At 39.0% G+C, this 20175-nt stretch overlaps 1 protein-coding gene across 1 annotated transcript in view; it reads right to left on the bottom strand.

Moving 5' to 3' along the window:
- Positions 1–19851, bottom strand: part of LOC126356136 (uncharacterized) — a 35756-nt gene extending 15905 nt beyond the window's left edge. Inside the window, exons 1-2 of the mRNA XM_050006845.1 lie at positions 19696–19851; positions 2710–2841 (exon numbers count right to left, since the gene is read on the bottom strand). Of these exons, the coding sequence (XP_049862802.1) occupies positions 2710–2841 (132 nt within the window). The 5' untranslated portion in view covers positions 19696–19851. The remainder of the gene's footprint in view (positions 1–2709; positions 2842–19695) is intronic.
- Positions 19852–20175: the final 324 nt, after the last annotated feature.

Genomic DNA, 20175 nt, shown 5'->3' on the forward strand with positions numbered 1-20175 from the left:
GGGAGCTCAGTAATGTCTCAAAGAAACAGTTCAAATTTGCCTACTGTAACTACAGAAAAAATACAGGAAACTCAAGTGAGAATGATGAGTCAATTTGAAAGCTGCTGCTGCTCCTGAATGGACTCTTGTATACCGGGTGGTGTTCTACATTGCAAGGTGGGTGACGGTGACCAGTTAGATTTATTCCTCTTCACTCTGCTTCACAGCTGAACCTAATTGGAGGGAACAGATGAGAAACTGATACCAAGTTAGTTTAGCAAGATTTATACTTCTGCACCTAAATCACCTGACTTGAATATTCAGTGTATCTGTGACACACACAGCTTCTGATCAGCTTACTTGTTACTGAGCCTTGTACTCTCTTCAACACTACCATGAAGTACAGGCAGAACTACAGAGTGATATTGGGACCTTGTCTGCAGGGTGTGGGTTACTGTACTCACTTAGTTACAGAAAACACATTTTGCAGATAGATATGCTTCAGTGTCCCATACTTTTATGAAGAGGTATTTAGGTATGCCACTTGCTCAAATGAGGTGGGAAAAATTGCTGTAACACTACTGCAATACACAATGAATGAGATATTTTACTGGCTTCAGACTTCACAGATAATTTTTAGTTGTAAAAATAATTTGTATGTGTGAAATAATCAAGATACACTTTATTCAGTTTTAATGAAGACTGAATCTTTCATAACAAAGTTTACTCACTTCTCAGGTCAATAGAACCCAGGTATTTACTGGGATAATCCTTTTGGTGACTTTTGCATACATGTGGGGCCTTGCATTAATGCATTTGCAGAAGGTAGTCCAATCTGGTTCAAATGCTTGCTGAAATGACATTATGTTAAGGCATCTGAAACTTACCATAAGACCAAAATGCTGAGGACTTCTCTCACTAGAAATACTACTGCTTCACTAATAAACATTCCTCCACACAGCTATGCATATGATGAAATAATATTTGATCAGAAATTACAGGTGCTTAAAAAATCAGTACACAGCTCAGATAAAGTATGATCCATTTTTGCATTTGTTTTGATGCTCGAAAGAGTAATTGCTGGATCAGAAGTTAGCAGATGCCAAGTAATCCCCCCCCCCCCCCCCCACCTAGGGTTGGTGTGGAAGCATCTGCAAACTTATGGACAGATAGAGCAAGTATAATGCATGCAGAGGCGCCCAACTGACAATTCATATGAGCATTTATGAAATTACATTTGCAAAAAGGGTACAAAAATACTCTTATTAATAACTTACTCTCATATTATAAAGTTTGTTTAGAAAGTAATATCACTTTTTTTACATGTCAATGGAGCATCCACACAGGTGCTATTGACAGCATTTTTTTCATCAAACAATCCTACATAACATTGTTGATATCTTGTATAGTTTCCGAGCTATTGTTACTGGATCAACATTGCAATAGTTTAATTTTGTGTATATATGGGAAAATGTTAAGAGATACATCTTAAGTTTTCAGGTAAGCTTACAGTTGTGATACATTAAGTTGAACCTAATATTATGAATAGCCTTCTCCATTACAACTAAAGTGATCCTTGAACAGAAAGGTCTCTTACCTCAATTGTTTGTGTTCAAATTCAGAGAAATCACAGATATTGTGCACAGAAAGCACCAGCCATCAGAAAAGTTGCAGAAGAAGTTGGAATATTAATTGGTATCAATGTGTGGTTTCAAGTGAAAGTTGAACATGTGAGCACATCAAGTTGCTACGAAGTATGCTCCTTATTTGAAAACTTAAGGCGTTAAGCATACAGAAGCACTGAATGTCTACAAAGAACTCTTTCAACAAGCTGAGGATTATATTCATACAAAAATAATGTTTTTAAAGATACAACATCAAGAGAAAGTCAAGTCATGAGCGTGCCAGCAAACATCCCTACATCTTTTGACTAATTTCAATGTGATAGCAATGGAACTGAAACTCAATTTTTGCTTCAAGGACATCAAAGAGCAAACTATTAAATAATTACCACAAAATTGACTTGCAAGAGAAAGTTTACAGAACTATCAGAATTGTTACAAAACAACTCTTTGTCCCCTCACCTTGTGAATATGCCTGACATATCCATTTTGTCAGTTTCTGTGTTTTGTGTCTGTGACTGTTAACCAGTGGCCACCCAATTCACCCCCAATCTCAATTCATATGGCATTCTAGGCCAGAATTAAAATCTGTCCTCTAAGGGCACAATTTAGATACTATTGATGACAGCAAGAAAAAATTTTAATGGGCAAAGTAGGAGCTATTCAGGACTCCACAACACATGGAAATACTTCTGGAGCAGAATAGTGAATGTACAGGAGCACTCTGAAGGATACAGGGACTTAGAATCTAAGTTGGATAAAATTAGTATTTTACACTACTTTAGTCATTTTTCAAACACACTTTGCATGCCTACATTATTACAAAATTTTGAATATAACATTCTGAAGATTTTATCAGAATGTTTCAGCCCATTATCTTCACATTAGAATTAAAATCAAAATGAAACAATGTTACTGCCATAATTTAAGATTACAAGTCAGTAGCAGGCTCTCTGAAGTTTTCATTTCCATAGAAGAATATCTAGTTTAGTAATGTCAAGTCTTTCAATACAGCAAACAATCAACAGAAAACAGCCAAAAAATTTCAGTTTTTATTTTACTTTTGACTTACACATCTAATATTTTAAAGATTGAATAAAATTCTCACCTCTCTGTCTTTGTCATTCAATCTTGTTATTTCCAATAGTGCAGACATTTTTCTCAGTTTATTTTGCTTTCTTTTCATTTTTTTGTCGATGGATTTCAGTTCACTGTTAGGAACTGCACCGTCTGTTTTCATCTGCAACAATGTTTTTCCTCCAGTGAATTATGATATATTGTTTTAAATTATTTAGTGGTAACAAAATAGATATGAAATATCCAACATTCTCAAAGTAACAATATGTAGGTATCCAAAAATTATACCAGTAAACAGGAAACCTACCAACATTCTGGCAGGCAGAGTATGTTGCATTTTTGTGGATGTTATGTATCTACCAATAATCTACTAAAGGTTTCAGTAACTGTAATTCTTATATAATCATGCATTGCCCCTGTAAAACTACTCAACAAAGACTTATGTCAAAATTAAGGAAAAATATAAGCATTCATTGGGAAAATAAGAATAAAACTGCAAAAAATCAACTTGGAATGACTGTCTCAATTATTCTATTGTCTGTTTTCTGTACTGAATACATTGCTTTTTTCCATATTAAATTTTTTTTAACCATTCCTCAACAAAACCATCACAAGTTTGTTAATATCCAACATTAATAATGAATTTTGGACACTGGTTAAATTCCAAATCACAATGTAGAAAACATTAATATTACATTCTATAACTTATTTGTTGCTTACTGAGATTCATAGCCAATACATTGCAGGATGGTCAACTGGAGTTTGGCTTCGATCTATGATGTCATAATATTGTAATATGTGATGTCACATACGGACACTGTATTAAAATTGGCATTTGTGAGGAAACAACTTTGTAACAGGTGTTCTGCTTCGTGTGGGACATTTGTGGCAAGTATCACTGTCAAAAAGTTTTTGGAAGTGTTACTTGAGAAATGTCGTAAGTGTCAATTTTGTGATGTATTCGACGCTGAAAAATAACAGCTACATGCTGACAGAGGATAATTGTAACATGAGTAGCACAATAATTTTCCTTCAGAAACACGATGTATTGGCAGACTATATAAGCTGTAACAAATATAAAAACTAATTAAAGTGGCTCTTTCCTGTAGCAGTGATGATGCTAACTTGTGCTGCCAGGAGCACAATTTATGACAGTTGATTCAGCATTGAATTCAGGCTGAAAATCTAAGCAGGCAATTTTATTTGACTTATATTTATTGTCACTCATCTGTTTGGTTTTGAGCCCATGAGATGTTTGAGCGTGATAATTCAGTTACTGATTAGTTTCGAAGGGCAGTGCGGGAAGTTTTAAATTTTATGTATTTTCTGATGATCATGTTTTTATTTTGACACTAGTGTTTTTTAAGTTAGTTTAGTTTGGGTGGTGTTTGGCGCAGGAACATGGATACTGGTTGGTGGAAGGTGGAAAGACATCAGTTTTTATGGGGATGAGGGTGGAGGTAAGTAAAGGTTTCTGTTGGGAGGAGAGAATGGAGATCAGGTGGTTATTTTGTTTGATTGCATTAGTTATTTGTGTATGGTTTGTACACTGAATGGGGATTTTTTTTTATTAGTCTAAATTTTGTTGTACTTTTGTAGCCAAGTATATGGTTCAAGTCTGTTTTTTCAGCTTTTGGATCATGTGAGATGCTTGGGTTAGATACAGAGTACTGACGTGGGCCAGGAAAATGCCCAGTGGGCACGGCATGTATAAATGTGCATTTGCCTGTGGGTTTGCCCAAAGCTTGTTTTAAATACCTGAAGTTTGGGCAGTTATAAACAAAGTACTTTTTAAAATTTTAGCTTCTAAGATGTATAACTTAGTCCGAAGCTCGTGGTCTTGCGGTAGCGTTCTCACTTCTCGAGCATGGGGTCACGGGTTCGATTCCTGGCGGGGGTCAGGGATTTTTCACCTGCCTTGAGATGACTGAGTGGTGTTGTGTCGTCATTGTCATTGTCATTGTCATCATCATTCATCCCCATTATGGTTGGAGGAAGGCAATGGCAAACCATCTCCACTAGGACTTTGCCTAGTACAGCGGTGCGGGTCTCCTGCATCATTCCCCTATGCTCTGTCAAGGAGTATGGGACTTCATCTGCATTACATATAACTTACCAATTAAAATAAGGAATGAGATGATACTCTGGATATTAAAAGTTAGTAAATGTTTTCACTTAAACCTATGTATATCATTCATTGCCTTTACTACTAAGAACCAACAAATGGCACGTGTTTCTTGATGATAAATTTTTTCTTAATTGTAAAACTGTTGTCAGAAAAAAAAATGTTCGATTGTCAGATGTAAAAACATTCGAACAGATTATAGTTTTCTGTTCTGCTCCTTTCTTTATCTGCTTTCATAAGACTGCACTGCTGTGAAGACAAAATGAAAACACTAACATGGATTTAATAACAAAGAATCGATGCACACCTTGCAGCTAATCATATTGATAGAGCAGTACATGGTAGTAACCTGAAGCCTATTGAGATGCTTGATGCAATAAGCTTTGTTTGTGGCACAGCAAAGAACACTGGACTCTATGTTATTCAGGTTAGAGAGAAATGGGCTGATTATAGGAACAAACAAGGAATTTGACTCAGGCAATTTGAGTGGGAAAAAGCACATACTCATTCTCAGGAAGATAAATATCAGTATGTAAAACCTTTATTGTGACGGCAAGATTTAAGAGGGACTTGCGAATTGGCAGAAAAATTCAGAGCACACCAGGTACACCTGCTGCTGCTGCTGCTACTGTGTGTTCCTTCAGCAATTCTGGGTGGATCCAAAGAGGAGGAGGGGGAGAGGGAAGTAGACTATATCAGAGAGGGCTGCAAAACTAAAACCAATCTACCTCTCCTACAACTGGAAATTGATGGCTGGGGCAGGAACATGACATCAGCCTGTTCATTTCATGGGAAAAAAAGCCATTCTGAACTGTCTAAGCAAAGACGAAATGGAAAGGAATCTATTGATCAGTCAGGAATCAGATTTAGGAGAATCCGAAGCAGAGTTGGAACTTCTTGCAGTAATATAGTACAAGTGAAAATACTACCAACAGGCTAGATTCTTAATATAAACTATACTTTATTTCAAAAATTACTTTTAAATCTGAGTTCTGTTTTCTTTATTTTATTATGCACTACTCCAACAACTGACCTCATTAAAGACATAAAAAGTTAGGTTTACAGTCCAATTTATTTTTCCTAATAACTTTCCCCTAATTCTCAAGCAGCTTTTTCAACTTGGTTACACAACCACTAAGGAATCAGTATTGCAAAACACCTTTTCCAATACAAAATATTAGCTTAAACTTTTTTTTACATGTACCACGTCTCTATGTTTAAAATGCAAAAATGCCCCTACTTATAAATGCACAGGCATTTTACACCACTTGTGCTTGTGACCAGATCATCCAATGCTTGGAGAATAACAGATGATGGATATTATAGGAATTACAGTGTCATACTTGTATTGAGAAGACAACAACCTACAGGATTTTATGTGATGAGCTACACATATGTAAAGTTGCTGCACAGTGGGCACTTCATGCACTATGTGAAGTGGTAAAGTGGACACATTACGAAACTTGTTATGTGCACCTAGTGTGTTACGAGGAGGAGGAAGACAATATGCCAGTGAGAATTGTCACCACAGATGAATTTTACACCAGGGCATATGAGCCAGAACAAAAAGCACCACCCAGTTTCACCATGCAGGAAGAAATTTCATTGCACTCCGTCTCATGTCAAGTTATGGTCGTCATAGCCTACGACATTAGAGAAGTGATTTTGTGCCATTTCATACCACATGGACAAACTGTTAATGCGATGTACTAATGTCGTACTTTTCTACGATGACACCTATTAGGGGCCATTTGGGAGAAACATTCTAAACATCTACATGAAATTAATTCTTCAGGATAAAGTGAAAGCGAAAGCTCACACTGCAGCATGTGTGCAGAATCAGTTCGCACAATGGATATGGAAGTACTAGAGCATTCACCATATTTTCCAGATTTTATCACCTAACAATTATGACCATATACCAAACTTAAGCAGCCATTGCATGGAACACACTTTCCAACACGTGAAGACATTACCACAGCAGTGACACGTGAGATCCAAAATTCCACTCATGGCGAGGGTACAAAAATTTCATATCTTCCACAGCAATGTCAGTGTGTGAGGGATTTGTTGGGAGACTATTTTGAGAGCCTCTCTAAGATGACAGACAACCATGTTCCTGTACTGTACTACTGTGTATGGTTGCAATTACAGTAAAATATGTTTGAAGCAACAAAATTTGTTTTATATTTTTTCTCATGCTATGTCTTTGTGGCGGTACATGTAATGTTTACAAATGAGCTAACCTTCCATTTGCACATTTCAGAATTTTTTAATTTGTTACCATTTTCAAGACAAAAAATAATGGTCATGACTTCTGCAATGAACCTTGAATGTCAGTCGAAATTAATGATATCAGACTTATGTTCTTGCTCTTAAGGGTGTGTGGTTCTTTGTGAAATTTTTTTGTGGTTTGTGTTATCTTTTTTTAGTCTGGTTTGTAACCTGAAGATGATATCTATTAGTGATATTTTTGGAGGTTTGACGACATGGGAGACCACTAATTTATTGTTTAATTTCAAGACATTTTTGGTTATTGTGGAAGAGAAGTGCAGAGCTGTCTGCCCAATTTGTCCCTCATTAAAAACTCTAAGTTCCCAAGAGTGTGCAATTAGTTAGTTATTATTATTCTTAATGTATAGTTATAAAAAAAGTGGCGAGTGTTTATTACAGCTGAATGAGTGACACCATGTTACAATATTGGATTTATAAGAATCACTTTTTTCCACTTTTCTAATGAAATCATGGGTCAAAGTGGACAGACAGTATCGATGATGATGATGATGATGGATGATGATGATTTGGGTTGAGGAGGCACTTGACATCATGTTCATCAGCACCCTGACAAAAAGTCAGCATGCAGATCTCAAGGGTGGGGACAAAGGCCGTCCCCACATGAGGAGCAGTTTAGAACGTATTAAAGTCTGCCACTCTTCCTCACAAATTTAGGGATGAGGCTGAACAGTTCAAAAAATTTCACCACTCTTGTAACAGGAACCCAGCAAAAGATCACATCCTTGACATGGTGTTGGAGAAACTGTAAGGGATCATGGATGAGCTGAATCAGTGGATCTACCGGGTACATTTGGTGAAGTGCTTGCAGTGAACTAAGAGTGTCGGAACAGGCAAGAAAATCCATACAGTGATGTCTGTGAACCCTCTCCAGTGCCATCAGAATATAATAGAACTCCACATCATAATCCATGAATTGTTCTGGAAGATGCACTTTACAAACGCTATCAGGAAAAACAGTAGAACAACCGAGAGCATTCTCCTGCTGGGATCCATCTGTATAAATAACGATAAAAAACTATGGTACATACTTAAAATAGACGAAAACATAGTTGTAAAAACAAATTCTGGAGTACAGGTTTCCTTGTATTGTGTCAAACTTAAAAGCATTTTGGGCCTCTGAAGATGCCAAGGTGGCAGTGTGTTCCATCCCTGGGTGTGTATTTTCATGTTTGAGAGATCCAGATCCTTGAGAAAGTCTGTAGCATGTATACCAAACGGCTTGGTTGCTTAAGGCTGATTCCTGAACAGTCATTCAAAGGTGGGTTGAACCACTGAACTAAATGCCAATGACTGAGGTGACGCTGAGATTTTCAGTGCCTATCGAGAAAAAAGGATACACGTCAAATCCAGAGTGGTTGATCCCCAGCCTCGGTACATAGACTCTAAACTGGACTGGTCAGAAAGGCTCCAGTCGATATACGAATGCCCTCATGGTGGACAGCATCTAACATCAGGAGGTAGGAAGGATGAGCCGATCCGTAGACCAAGCTGCCATAATTTAAGCGAGATTGAACAAATCCCCTATAAAACTGCAGGAGGCAGGACCTGTCTGCTTCCCATGGTTTTCCCCCAAGGCATTTCAAAATATTCAATGACTGGAAACCCTTTGTTCGTAGGTCTTTCAGGTGTGTGAGCCATGTTAATTTTGAAACAAACAATAAACCCAAAAAGTGCACAGTGTCTTGAAAAGGTAAAATATTGTCCCCCATTGTGAGCACTGGCTGGTTAAAACCCCAACAAGCACAATTAAAACTGACACCTGTAGTCTTCTCTGGTGAAAATCAAAAACTAGTTGTCCGGGCCCAGGTTTCCAGCCTCTTAATGGTCATCTGTAGCTTCCTCGTCGTCATTGTAAGATCAGAGGAGAGTAGAAGATTGCAAAGTCATCCACAAACAGAGAATTTCACAGGGCCCCTGACTGGGGGGGGGAATGCCACTGATAGCAATGGCAAACAATGTAACACTGAGGACACTGCCCTGGGGCACACCATTCTCCTGAACATAGCAATCAGACATGGCATTGCCAATATGATAATGAAAATGCCGGTCCTCGAGAAATGATTGGTTCAGAAGCAGCAGACGTCCACCTTGTCCCCATTCATGAAGTTGGCGAAGGATGTTGTACCCCCAAATAGTGTCATATGCTTTTTCGAGGTCAAGAAACGGCATTGGGAGCAGCTCAGATGACCTCCGGACTCTAGCAGCCAGACGAGACGGTGGTTGACCATGCGTTCAAGAGTCTTACTCATACAAATGGTAAGGGCGGCACTCCAAAAACTGTTAGGGGCGCTACGGTCCTTGCGGGGTTTCCCGAATGGAATTAATATTGCCTCCTTTCAAGTCGTGGGATACTGTACTTCAAACCAGATCTGATTGAAACAAGAGAGGAACTGTCCTTTCGCTTCAGGACACAGATGGCGAAGCATGGCATAACAGATCTCATCAGGTCCTGGAACAGTGTCTCGGGCTGCAGACAGAGCTGATTCCAGTTCCCACATGGAGAATGGAAGGTTGTAAATGTCCTCATAATGCGAGAAGAAATGAGCTACCTCTTCTCTGCAGTCCTGCAGAATACCTGAATGTGGGAGCTTGTCTGGATGATGTAGTAACAATAAAGAAGTATTCTGCTAAGATGTGACCCCATTATTTGACAAGGCTGTAAGGGAACATGTCCTACTCTTGCCTGAAATCAGTCTTATTGATTCCCAAACAAGTACAGTGTAAATGGACCGATTAATGGAAGTCGTGAATTCCCTTCAGGAAGCCCTCTTCCATTCTTTGGTCACTTGCCTTGCATGTCCTCTCTCAGACCTGAAGGCAGGAAGATTGTCTTTAGTTGGACAGTGAGCTCCGCAGAGCTGTCTGCCTGGCCCTGATTGCCTATCTACAGTCATCATTCCACCAAGGTAAAGGCTGGCTGTAGTTACTAGACTGGGGATAGACTCTGCGGCAGCCCTTTGGCTCTCATGAGTGATATGGGCCGCCGCCTCCTGTGCACAATCCTTTTGTTCAAAAATAGTCTATCACCTGTACTGTAACCAATTTGCCCTTTGTATCATCCACATGCATGGTCTCCTGTTAGTCACTGTCCTAGTGGGCAGATGGATCCACACTGGGAAGTTGTCAGTAGAATGTAAATCTGAAACCACTTCCCACTGAACTGGGTGTGCAATAGCTGGGGAAGGGAAAAAAAAGGTCAATGGCCGAAAAAGACCCTGTAACTGTGGAAAAGTGAGTTATCTGAGCTGTGTTCGGTAAGCAGATATTCTCAGAATGGACGAGTTGCTCGATCAGTAAACCCATGGAGCAACAGACAGTATTAAACACATGGTTTTCCCCTGTGGGAAATAACATACAAAGGCTTTGGGAACTTTCATAGCCGGCCAATGTGGCCGAGCGGTTCTAGGCGCCTCAGTCTGGAACCACGCTGCTGCTAAGGTCACAGGTCCGAATTCTGCTTTGGGTATGGATGTGTGTGATGTCCTTAGGTTTGTTAGGTTTAAGTAGTTCTAAAGTCTAGGGGACTGATGACCTCAGATGTTAAGTCCCATAGTGCTTGGAGCCATCTGATTTGAACTTTCATATTCTCAGTTTGCACCTCTACGAGTTACACCACTACACTAACAACTACAGACTGTACAATTCTGATGCATTCACATCTACTCCCCCCATGTACCACAGAGCTTACCATCGGTGAGGTGGCTTGTGTGCCTCAGTGATTCAGTTAGCCATATCATAGTTGTAACCACAACAGAAGAGTATCTGTTGAGAGACCAGACAAACATGTGGCTCCTGAACAGAGGCAGCAGTCTTTTCAGTGGCTGCATGGGCAACAGTCTGGATCATTGACAGATCTGTAACATTAACCACAACGGCTTTGCTGTGCTGGTAGTCCAGACTGCTTAAACAAGGGAAAACTAAAGACGTAATTTTCCCGAAGAGCATGCAGCTCTACTGCACAGTTAAATGATAGAATCCTCTTGGGTAAAATATTCTTGTGGTAAAATAGTCCCTCATTCGGATCTCCGGGCAGGGTCCAGTCAGGAGGATGTTGGCATCAGAAGAAACTAAACTAATGTTCTATCGATCGGTGTGTGGAATGTTAGATATCTTAATTGATTAGGTAGTTTCGGAAATTTGAAGATGGAAATGGCTAGGTTGAAGGTAGATATAGCAGGAATTACTGAAGTTCCGTGGCAGCAGGAACAGGCTTTCTGGTCAGGTGAATACAAGGTTATAAATACAAAATCAAATAAGGGTAATGTAAGAGTAAATTTAATAATGTATAAGAAAATAGGAAAGCAGGTAAGCTTCCATGAACGGCATACTGAATGTGTTATTGAAGACAGACATGAAGCCCACTTCCACCACAGCAGTACAAATTTATCTGCCAACTAGCTACACAGATGAACAGATTAGAGAAATTTTTAATGGAATAGCAGGCATTATTCAGATAGTTAAGGGCGATAAAAATTTAATTGTGAGTTGGGATTGAAATTTGATAGTAGCAAAGGATGAGAACGAATAGTAGTACTGAATATGGACTGGGGGAAAGGAACGAAACAGGAAGCCACCTCATAGAATTTTGCAAAGATTGATTATATAATGGTAAGACAGACTTCAGAACCAGGTTTTAAATCTTAAGATATTTCCATGGGCAGATGTGAACAGACCAGAATTTCTTGGTTATGCACTGCAGATTAAGACTAAAGAAACTGCAAACACGTAGAAAGAAATGGGGTCTAAATATGTGGAAAAACCAAGAGGTTGTTAAGAATTTCAAAGGGTGCATTAGGCAATGACTGACTAGAAGAGGGGAAAGGAATACAGTAGATGATAACCATGTAGTTTTCAAAGATGACACAGTGAAGGAAGAAAAGAATCAAATTAGATAAAAAGGCAAGACCCAGTACAAATCCTCCGACAACACAAGAAATATTGAGCTTAACTGATGAAAGAAAATATAAAATGCACCTAAAAAAGCAGACAGAAGGGAATACAAAGAGCTAGAATGGCTAGAGGAAAAATGAAAGTTTTACGAGGGTGAGTCAAATGAAAACCTTAAATTTTTTTAAACATTATTTATTGTGCAGAAGTGGTACAAAGCTGTATCACTTTTCAGCATAATCTCCACTACACTCAATGCAAATCCTCCAGTGCTTACAAAGTGCATAAATTCATTTGGAAAACATTCTTTTGGTAGTCCGCGCAACCATTCGTGCACCGTGTGGCGTACCTCTTCATCGGAACAGAACTTCTTTCCTCCAATTGTGTCTTTGAGTGGTCCAAACATATGGAAATCGCTTGGGGGCAAGGTCTAGTATGGTGGATGAGGAAGACACTCAAAATGCAGGTCTGTGATTGTTGCAACTGTTGTACGGGCAGTGTGGGGCCTTGCACTGTCTTGTTCCCAAAGGACACCTGCTGACAGCAATACATGTAGATTTGATTGCAGGTCGCAGATGATTTTTTAGGAGATCTGTGTATGATGCACTGGTGACAGTGGTCCCTCTGGGCATGTAATGCTCCAAAATGATGCCTTTTTCATCCCAAATGAGAGTCAGCATAACCTTTCCTGCTGATGGTTCTGTTTGAAACTTATTTGGTTTTGGTGATGAGGAATGGCGCCATTCCTTGCTCGCTCTCTGTTTCCAGTTGGTGGAAGTGAACCCAGGTTTCGTCCCCAGTAACAATTCTTGCAAGGAAGCCATCACCTTCTCGTTCAAAGTGCCGAAGAAGTTCTTCACAAGCATCAACAAGTCGTTCTCTCATTTCAGGAGTCAGCTGCCGTGGCACCCATCTTGCAGACACTTTGTGAAACTAGAGCACATCATGCACAGTGTGGTGTGCTGACTCATGACTAATCTGTAAACATGCTGCAATGTCATTCAGTGTCACTCGCAGTTTTCCTTCATTATGGCTTCAACTGCTGCTATGTTCTGTGGAGTCACAACTCGTTCTGCCTGACCTGGACAAGGAGCATCTTCCACTGAAGTCACACCATTTGTGAACTTCCTATTCCATTCGTAAACTTGCTGCTGTGACAAACATGCATCACCGTACTGAACCTTCATTTGTCGATGAATTTCAATAGGGTCATTCCATATCAGTTCAACCAGGGGCTCCAGCTCATAGTCTCAGATTTGACTGAAATTCAGTACACTAATTCTACCATGTGTGGAACACTTGTGTACACAGTATTAGTTTCCCCTGCCAATTAGTTCCAGAATTATGACTTGTGAAAGAAGGTGGCGTAACCCGGAAATTGCAACCCGCATCTGGCAATCTATCTTCAGACCTGACTTCAGGTCTTAATTATTTTTTAGAACTATTCCACACAGTCCAGTGAAATTTTTACAAGCCAGCAACATCCATTTAGAGAACACACTCCATGAATTAATGCACCAACAACATATTTCTGAGGGAAATAAAAAATTCCAAAATAGGATTAAAAAAAAGTAATATGTTAAAAGGTACATATTGTAGGTGCCCTTGATGCCAAACAATTCACTCAAAAAGGGGTATAAATCTTTTTGTGGCAAGCTTAATGTGGACTAAACACACACAGAACATCATGCCCATACCAGTCACAATAACTGAGTTACATGCACACGAAAATACAAAAATTTGAAAAATTACCTGAAAAACATGGATTTTCGAAGTGTGGTAGCACAAAAGGGACGAGTGGTATTCAAGCCAAATTTCACACACTGCATAAGTAGACCATAATGACATATCTCAAAATTTCAGCATGTTATTGCAAGACATTTGTGTACAATGGAAGTTGACAGATGTATTTGGTGATGTGGCCATTGTTCCACAACACAATTTTGTAAAAACATATCGTAAATTGTTCTGCCTCTTCTTATCCTCTCCCACAACTGTTTAGTCACTAAGCAACAACATATAGACACATTAACACAACCTATCATTAATGTTTACTGCACCTTAACTGCTAAAAACCAGTTGATTGTGCTTCGAACAGAAGTTCTCCCACACTTTAGCTACAGTACTCTGTACATTGAGTGGCAAATTGTACTGTCTTCCTGACACTGTGGTAGGAACTGGAACTGTCATAAGAATATGTTCAAGAGGAATCCAACACCTGTCTGCCAAACGTGGCCAATGAAATGATCTTTCTAGTTCTGCTGGTGCCATGAAGTTCACAAATACATCACCTTCTGCTTTACAGCACTCTGCAACACATCCTAAGTACCATTTGTCATCATAAACAGTAATAACATAACAACCTCATTGTTTGTTGCTGCTTTTGCTTCTGAAGCCTGAGTCAGACACACACTGAAGACATGTGTATGAACCTATATTTATAACCGGACAGTCTGCTCATCTGCACATTATTAGAGTCTGCTGGAGAGAAGTGATGATGGCTCCTTGTGACAAACAGTTTTAACGTGTTCTAGTCTGCCTTTTAGCAACTCTTCGACTGATTTCACCTCATCTTTCAAAACATAGAATGATTGTATGCCAGAGATATTTTTCTGTACCCAGGTAAATAACTGAAGAGGTGTTAGAATGTGACCTCCTGTAGTGTGCTGCAGACTAGCTCGTGATGCCATGCACTTTGCGGTTGCACCAACATCATCACATACATCTTTACCATGACTTATTGTGAAAAAATTCCATTTTGTGTGAATCTGAAAATCATGGTTATGCATGCATAAATTTTTGAGATTTTTACTGTTTTTGTACTGATTAGCTGCCCCATCACTGAAGTATTACGCAAAATGTATGTGAGGCAGCTTGTTTTTCACATATGCCATGAGTGCGAATGTGGGCATGAACTGCAATGGCATCATGAATTAAACAGTCACTAAAAACGCACAGGTTCATGACAGGACACACTGCCTGATTCACCCCTATAATAAATCGCAAATGGCTGAAGAGTTACTTGACTGTTGTACCAATGATATCCTTGGATGACATCTTGAACTATACATGCATAATTTTCAGAAAAGTCTAGTATTACTATAGTTTAATCTTGTTTCAAATTATCCTTACAAAACGGGAGATAAGCCAATTGTGCTGTTGTTGTGTAGCTGTGTGTGGTCAGTTTGTCCATTTTTTGAAAACACATTTCAACAAAATCTCCCACTGTACTTTGCTTTGTTTCAAGATTTGTGTGATCCATGTGTGTCCATTGTTTATAAAAAACAAGTTCATCATCATCCATAAGGAGTTCACCATACAGTTTGTTATTCATGTGTTCTGCAAGATTTGCTTTACCAGGACACTTTTCACACCTGTGTATCATGCACTGGTAGTAACTGATGTCACACACCAGCAGCTTCACTGCACCTTTGTAATCCAGACCAGAATCCTTTATAGCATCAAACATCAGCTAAGCATTTTGATAGGTCTCACATACACAAACATTGTGTGTGGCCCTTTTCCTTGAATTCTACATATAGTTCTGATATATTGCATAGCAACAGTCTTTTTTTGCATCTCTAGATGCACATTTCCCATTTTCACCATTACATAGTCTTTTTCCAGGCATTATTCAGCTGTAGTCATTATTCTCATAAAACTCCGACACTAGCACCTTTATTTTTGACCTCAATTGCTTACCCTGAGCCTGCTGAAGTTGTGGAAGTACTCCTTGGGTTGCTTTTATTTTCCTAGCTTACTTTACCATATATGTAGAAACATTGAATTCCTTTGCAGTGTAGTCAATAGACCAGTTGGAAGGTGCAAGGGTAAGAATTGCTACTTTTTTCTGGCGTGTGGATATGGCACATTTTTCTTACAAGTCATGTACAATTTTGTCCAAATCAGAGCATTTCTGGCGTGATTTCTGTTCCTTTGGAGCAGATAGTTCTTCCTCTTCCACCATTATTGTGTCAGCTATTTTGTGTTTTAATTCCATTTAAGCTTCTTGTAGTTTTCTTCTACCATAGCTGGGCCTGTGTCTTTTCCCAACTTTGTGTGTCTGCATGGGAGACAAACCAAGAGCTGTCACTGAAGTATTTAATTGCTCATCCGTTGTGGTTGTAGGTGGCTGATACTCTTCATCACTGCCATGTAAATTATCAGATTATTATTCATTTTTTAGCAGTGTAACACACCTGGAATATAAATTTTGTCCTGGTTTCATGTTAAGTCCCATGCACTGATTCACTTTCAATACTGATTTTATATCAGTTTCTCTGAGGCTACACTTCACTGTCTTCTTATGCATCCAAAATGGATCAAAACAACTTCTTTGTAGGAAAGAATACTTATCCAGAAACACTTTCATATAATTATAACAAACACTAATGTTACCTGGAACTGTACTTCTTGTGCCCACAGGGTGTACCCCGGATCTCCATATCAACAAATCTTGGTCCGATTCATCCAGATCATACAGAACAAATCGAATGCCACATTTTGTTCCATATATTGTTTTATGACATTCAGATGCTTGTGCTCTACCAATACTGCAACTTGTTTGAACAAAAGTACCACTAATACACTCTTCTGCCTTTCCACATCAGTACTGACCATTCTGAACTAGAATCTTAAAAACATGAGTAACCTGTAATTGTTGCTTGTTCCCTTTGTTGTTCCTGCCTAACTGACTCATTCTGTCCCTGAAAACCACCATTGTTTAACTTTCTGTTGCCTAATGGTTCGCAACAATTGCTGCAGCTTTATCTGAAACAAGCTATCTGCATCACCATTATTACTTGCTAAATCGTGTTAAAAGAAACATCTCTGTCAACTTTTACTGTACACAAATGCCTTGCAACAACAAGTTGAAATTTTGCCACATATTATATTATGGTCTACTTATGCAGCGTTTGAAATTTGGCTTGAATATCACTTGTCCCTTTTGTGCTACCACACTTAGATAATCCATGTTTTTCAGGTAATTTTTCAAATTTTTGTATTTTTGTGTGTATGTACCTCTGTTTGTGTGACTGATATGGACAAGATGAGTTCCACGTGTGTTTGGGCCACATTTAGCTTACCACAAAAAAATTTATACCCTTTTTGAGTGAATTATATTTGGCATAGAGGGCACCTACAATAAGTACCTTTCAACATATTACATTTTTTAATCGCATTTTGGAATTTTCCCTCAGAAATATGTTGTTGGTGTTTTGATTCATAGAGTGTGTTCTCTAAGTGGATGTTACTGGGTTGTAAAAATTTCACTGGACTGTGTGGAATAGTTCCAAAGTTATTTAGACCTGAAGTGATTGCCAGATGCAGGTTGCAATTTCCGGGTCACACCACCTTCTTTCATGAGCCATAATTTTGGAACTAATTGGCAGGGGAACTTAAATTTTGTACTTGAGTGTTCCACACTTTGTAGCAATTGCGTGCTAAATTTCAGCCAAATCTGAGACTATCAGCTGGAACATTTTCTCAAATTGGTTGAATTGACATGGAATGACCCAATAAGCTTCACACCTTCACTATGCAAAAGCCGAATAACAGAACGCTGTTCTTCCCTGGTGCAAGTTGCAATTGGGGTGGCCATTTTTATACTGATGCTGCGACAGTATGTGTGCATCTGCTCTATGCTGCACCAACAGGTTATTCCGCACACTGTAGCGCGCTTACCAACTTACTGGATAATGGCACGCAATTTTGATTTGTTGTTATGAATTTAAGGTTTTCATTTGACTCAGCCTCGTAGAAGCAGATTTTACTATGGGGGAAGATACCGTATGCACGAGATTATGTATACAAAGGTTCTATACAAGGGAGATGAATTTGAAGGCAACATTACAGAACTGGAAGAGGATGTAAATGATGATTCTGGAGATATGATACTGTGACGAAAATTTGATAGAGCAATGAAAGATCTAAGTCGAAACACGGCCCCGGGAGTACACAACATTCTGTCAGAACTACTGATAGCTTTGGGAGAGCCAGCCATGACAAAATTCTTGCATATGGTGTGCAAGGTTTATCAGACAGATCAATCAAAGCTTTTGACAATGTTCACTGGAATAATCCCTTTGAAATTCTGAGCATAGCAGGAGTAAAGTATGGGGAGCAAAAGGCTATTTATAACTTGTGCAAAAACCAGGGGGCAATTATAAGAATCAAGGGGCACAAAAGGGAAGCAGTAGTGGAGGAGACAGGGTTGTAGCCTATTCCTGATGTTATTCAATCTGCACATTAAACAAGTGTAAAGGAAGCCACAGAAAAAGCTGAGCTGGAATTAAAGTCCAGGGGAAAAAAAAAGAACTCTGACATTCACCGATGATCTTGCAATTCTGTGGGGAGTAGCAAAGGACTTGGAAGAGCAGTAGAACGGGATGGATAGTGCCTTGAGAGGAGGAGATAACATGACAACATCAAAAACAAAACAAGGTTATGGCATGTTGTTGAACTAAATCAGATGATACTGAGATAGATAGATTATTAAATAAGACACTAAGTAGTAGATGCGTGTGGTTACCTGAGCATCAAAACAACTGATGAGGGCTGAAGTAGAGAAGATAAAAAAGGTAGACTGACAATGGCAAAAACAAGCATTTCTGAAAACAAAAAATTTGTGAACACTGAATATTCATCTAGGTATTAGGAAGTCTTTTTTGAAAATATTTGTATGGAGTGTAGCCATGCATGGAAATGAAACTTAGACGACAAACAGTTGAGACTAAAAGAGAATAGAATATGTAAGAATGCTGAAGATTAGATGGAAACATTATGTGACTATTGATGAGGTACTGAAGAGAATTGGGGAGAAGAATAATTTGAGGTACAACCTTACTAAAAGAAGGGATTGGTTGGCAGGACACTTTCTGAGCCATCCAGGGATCACAAACTTTGTATTGGAGGGAAGAGAGATGGTGTGTTGAAGGGGGAGGGGGACGACAGTTAATATCATAGAGGGGAGTGGAGTGGAGGGGAGGGGTGGGGAGGGGAGGGGGGAGGGAGTATGTGTGTGTAGTTTATCACTTTCGGCATTATACCCACTCGTTATACAGGACAAATACAAATTGTTCCTCTGTCACATGTATTGCATAACATGTGATTATATTCTTTGTCCACTTTTTTCCCCTAAATAGATGGCACTTCTTAAATAATCGAACTTCGCTGTACGTCGTTGCTGACAGTAATTAATCCCCACTAAAACATGCAGTGTAAAAATATAGTTGTGCGAGGCGTCTCGAGAAGTGTGCGAATATTGGTTGAGCATAAAAAATAGATAACCGTCAGACGCTTGTTGTCAAGTAACATATTGCGTTATTAACTCTACAACTATACTCAGTAAACCACCGTAAACTACATAGCAGAGTACTTTTCACAGTGTGTGACATTTTTAGGTTTCCTACACCATGGGCAATTTGCATCACGCGACCTGAAATATGTTGTCTACCTTCCTGTTGACAAACCGTACACTCTACAGAAACAAAAGACAGGGGTTCGAAAATTGTTTATATTTACTAGTAAACGTCTTTCGCTGACCGACACAATGATACATGGCGACCAGGATGATGATAATTAACGTTGAAAGCCGTCATTAAGCAGTGTATTACATGACGACTGCTGTCGTTTAACATTTAGAACACACCGCACATCATAAAAATGCCTGATTATCTTATAAACTAATAAAGATATTTACATACTTACAACTCAGTTGTTTTGCGTCAAAACACGTAAGAAACCCTGCCAAAACCTTGTAAAAGACGGTATCCACAACCAGCATGTTACAATTTCCTATAAACTCAGCTGTACACAAGTCGTAAACTATCCTGAATGAATGCAAAGTAGTTACACATAAGACACTCTCCTTACACCAGAGATATTATCAATCAAACAATGTGACTGCAACAAAGTATCGTCAGATCGCGCGACTTGTCCACCGATCCCATATATGTTCACAAAGAGGATCGTGGATCATTGTATTATTCATACATTGTAGCAGAAGCCGAGGAACTCAAATCCACAAACACAGAAACTGAGACTGCATGTGAGGTTGTTTGGGTAAGGCTCAGTATCAAAGGCGGATATAAACTTGTAATCGGATTTTTTTTTATCAACCATCAAACTCATCCATATATCTATGCTCCCAATCACATAGGCACCATTGAAGAAACTGTTCATTATTAA

The sequence above is a fragment of the Schistocerca gregaria genome, chromosome 3 (assembly GCF_023897955.1).
Source record: "Schistocerca gregaria isolate iqSchGreg1 chromosome 3, iqSchGreg1.2, whole genome shotgun sequence".
NCBI classification, from domain to species: Eukaryota; Metazoa; Arthropoda; class Insecta; order Orthoptera; family Acrididae; genus Schistocerca; species Schistocerca gregaria.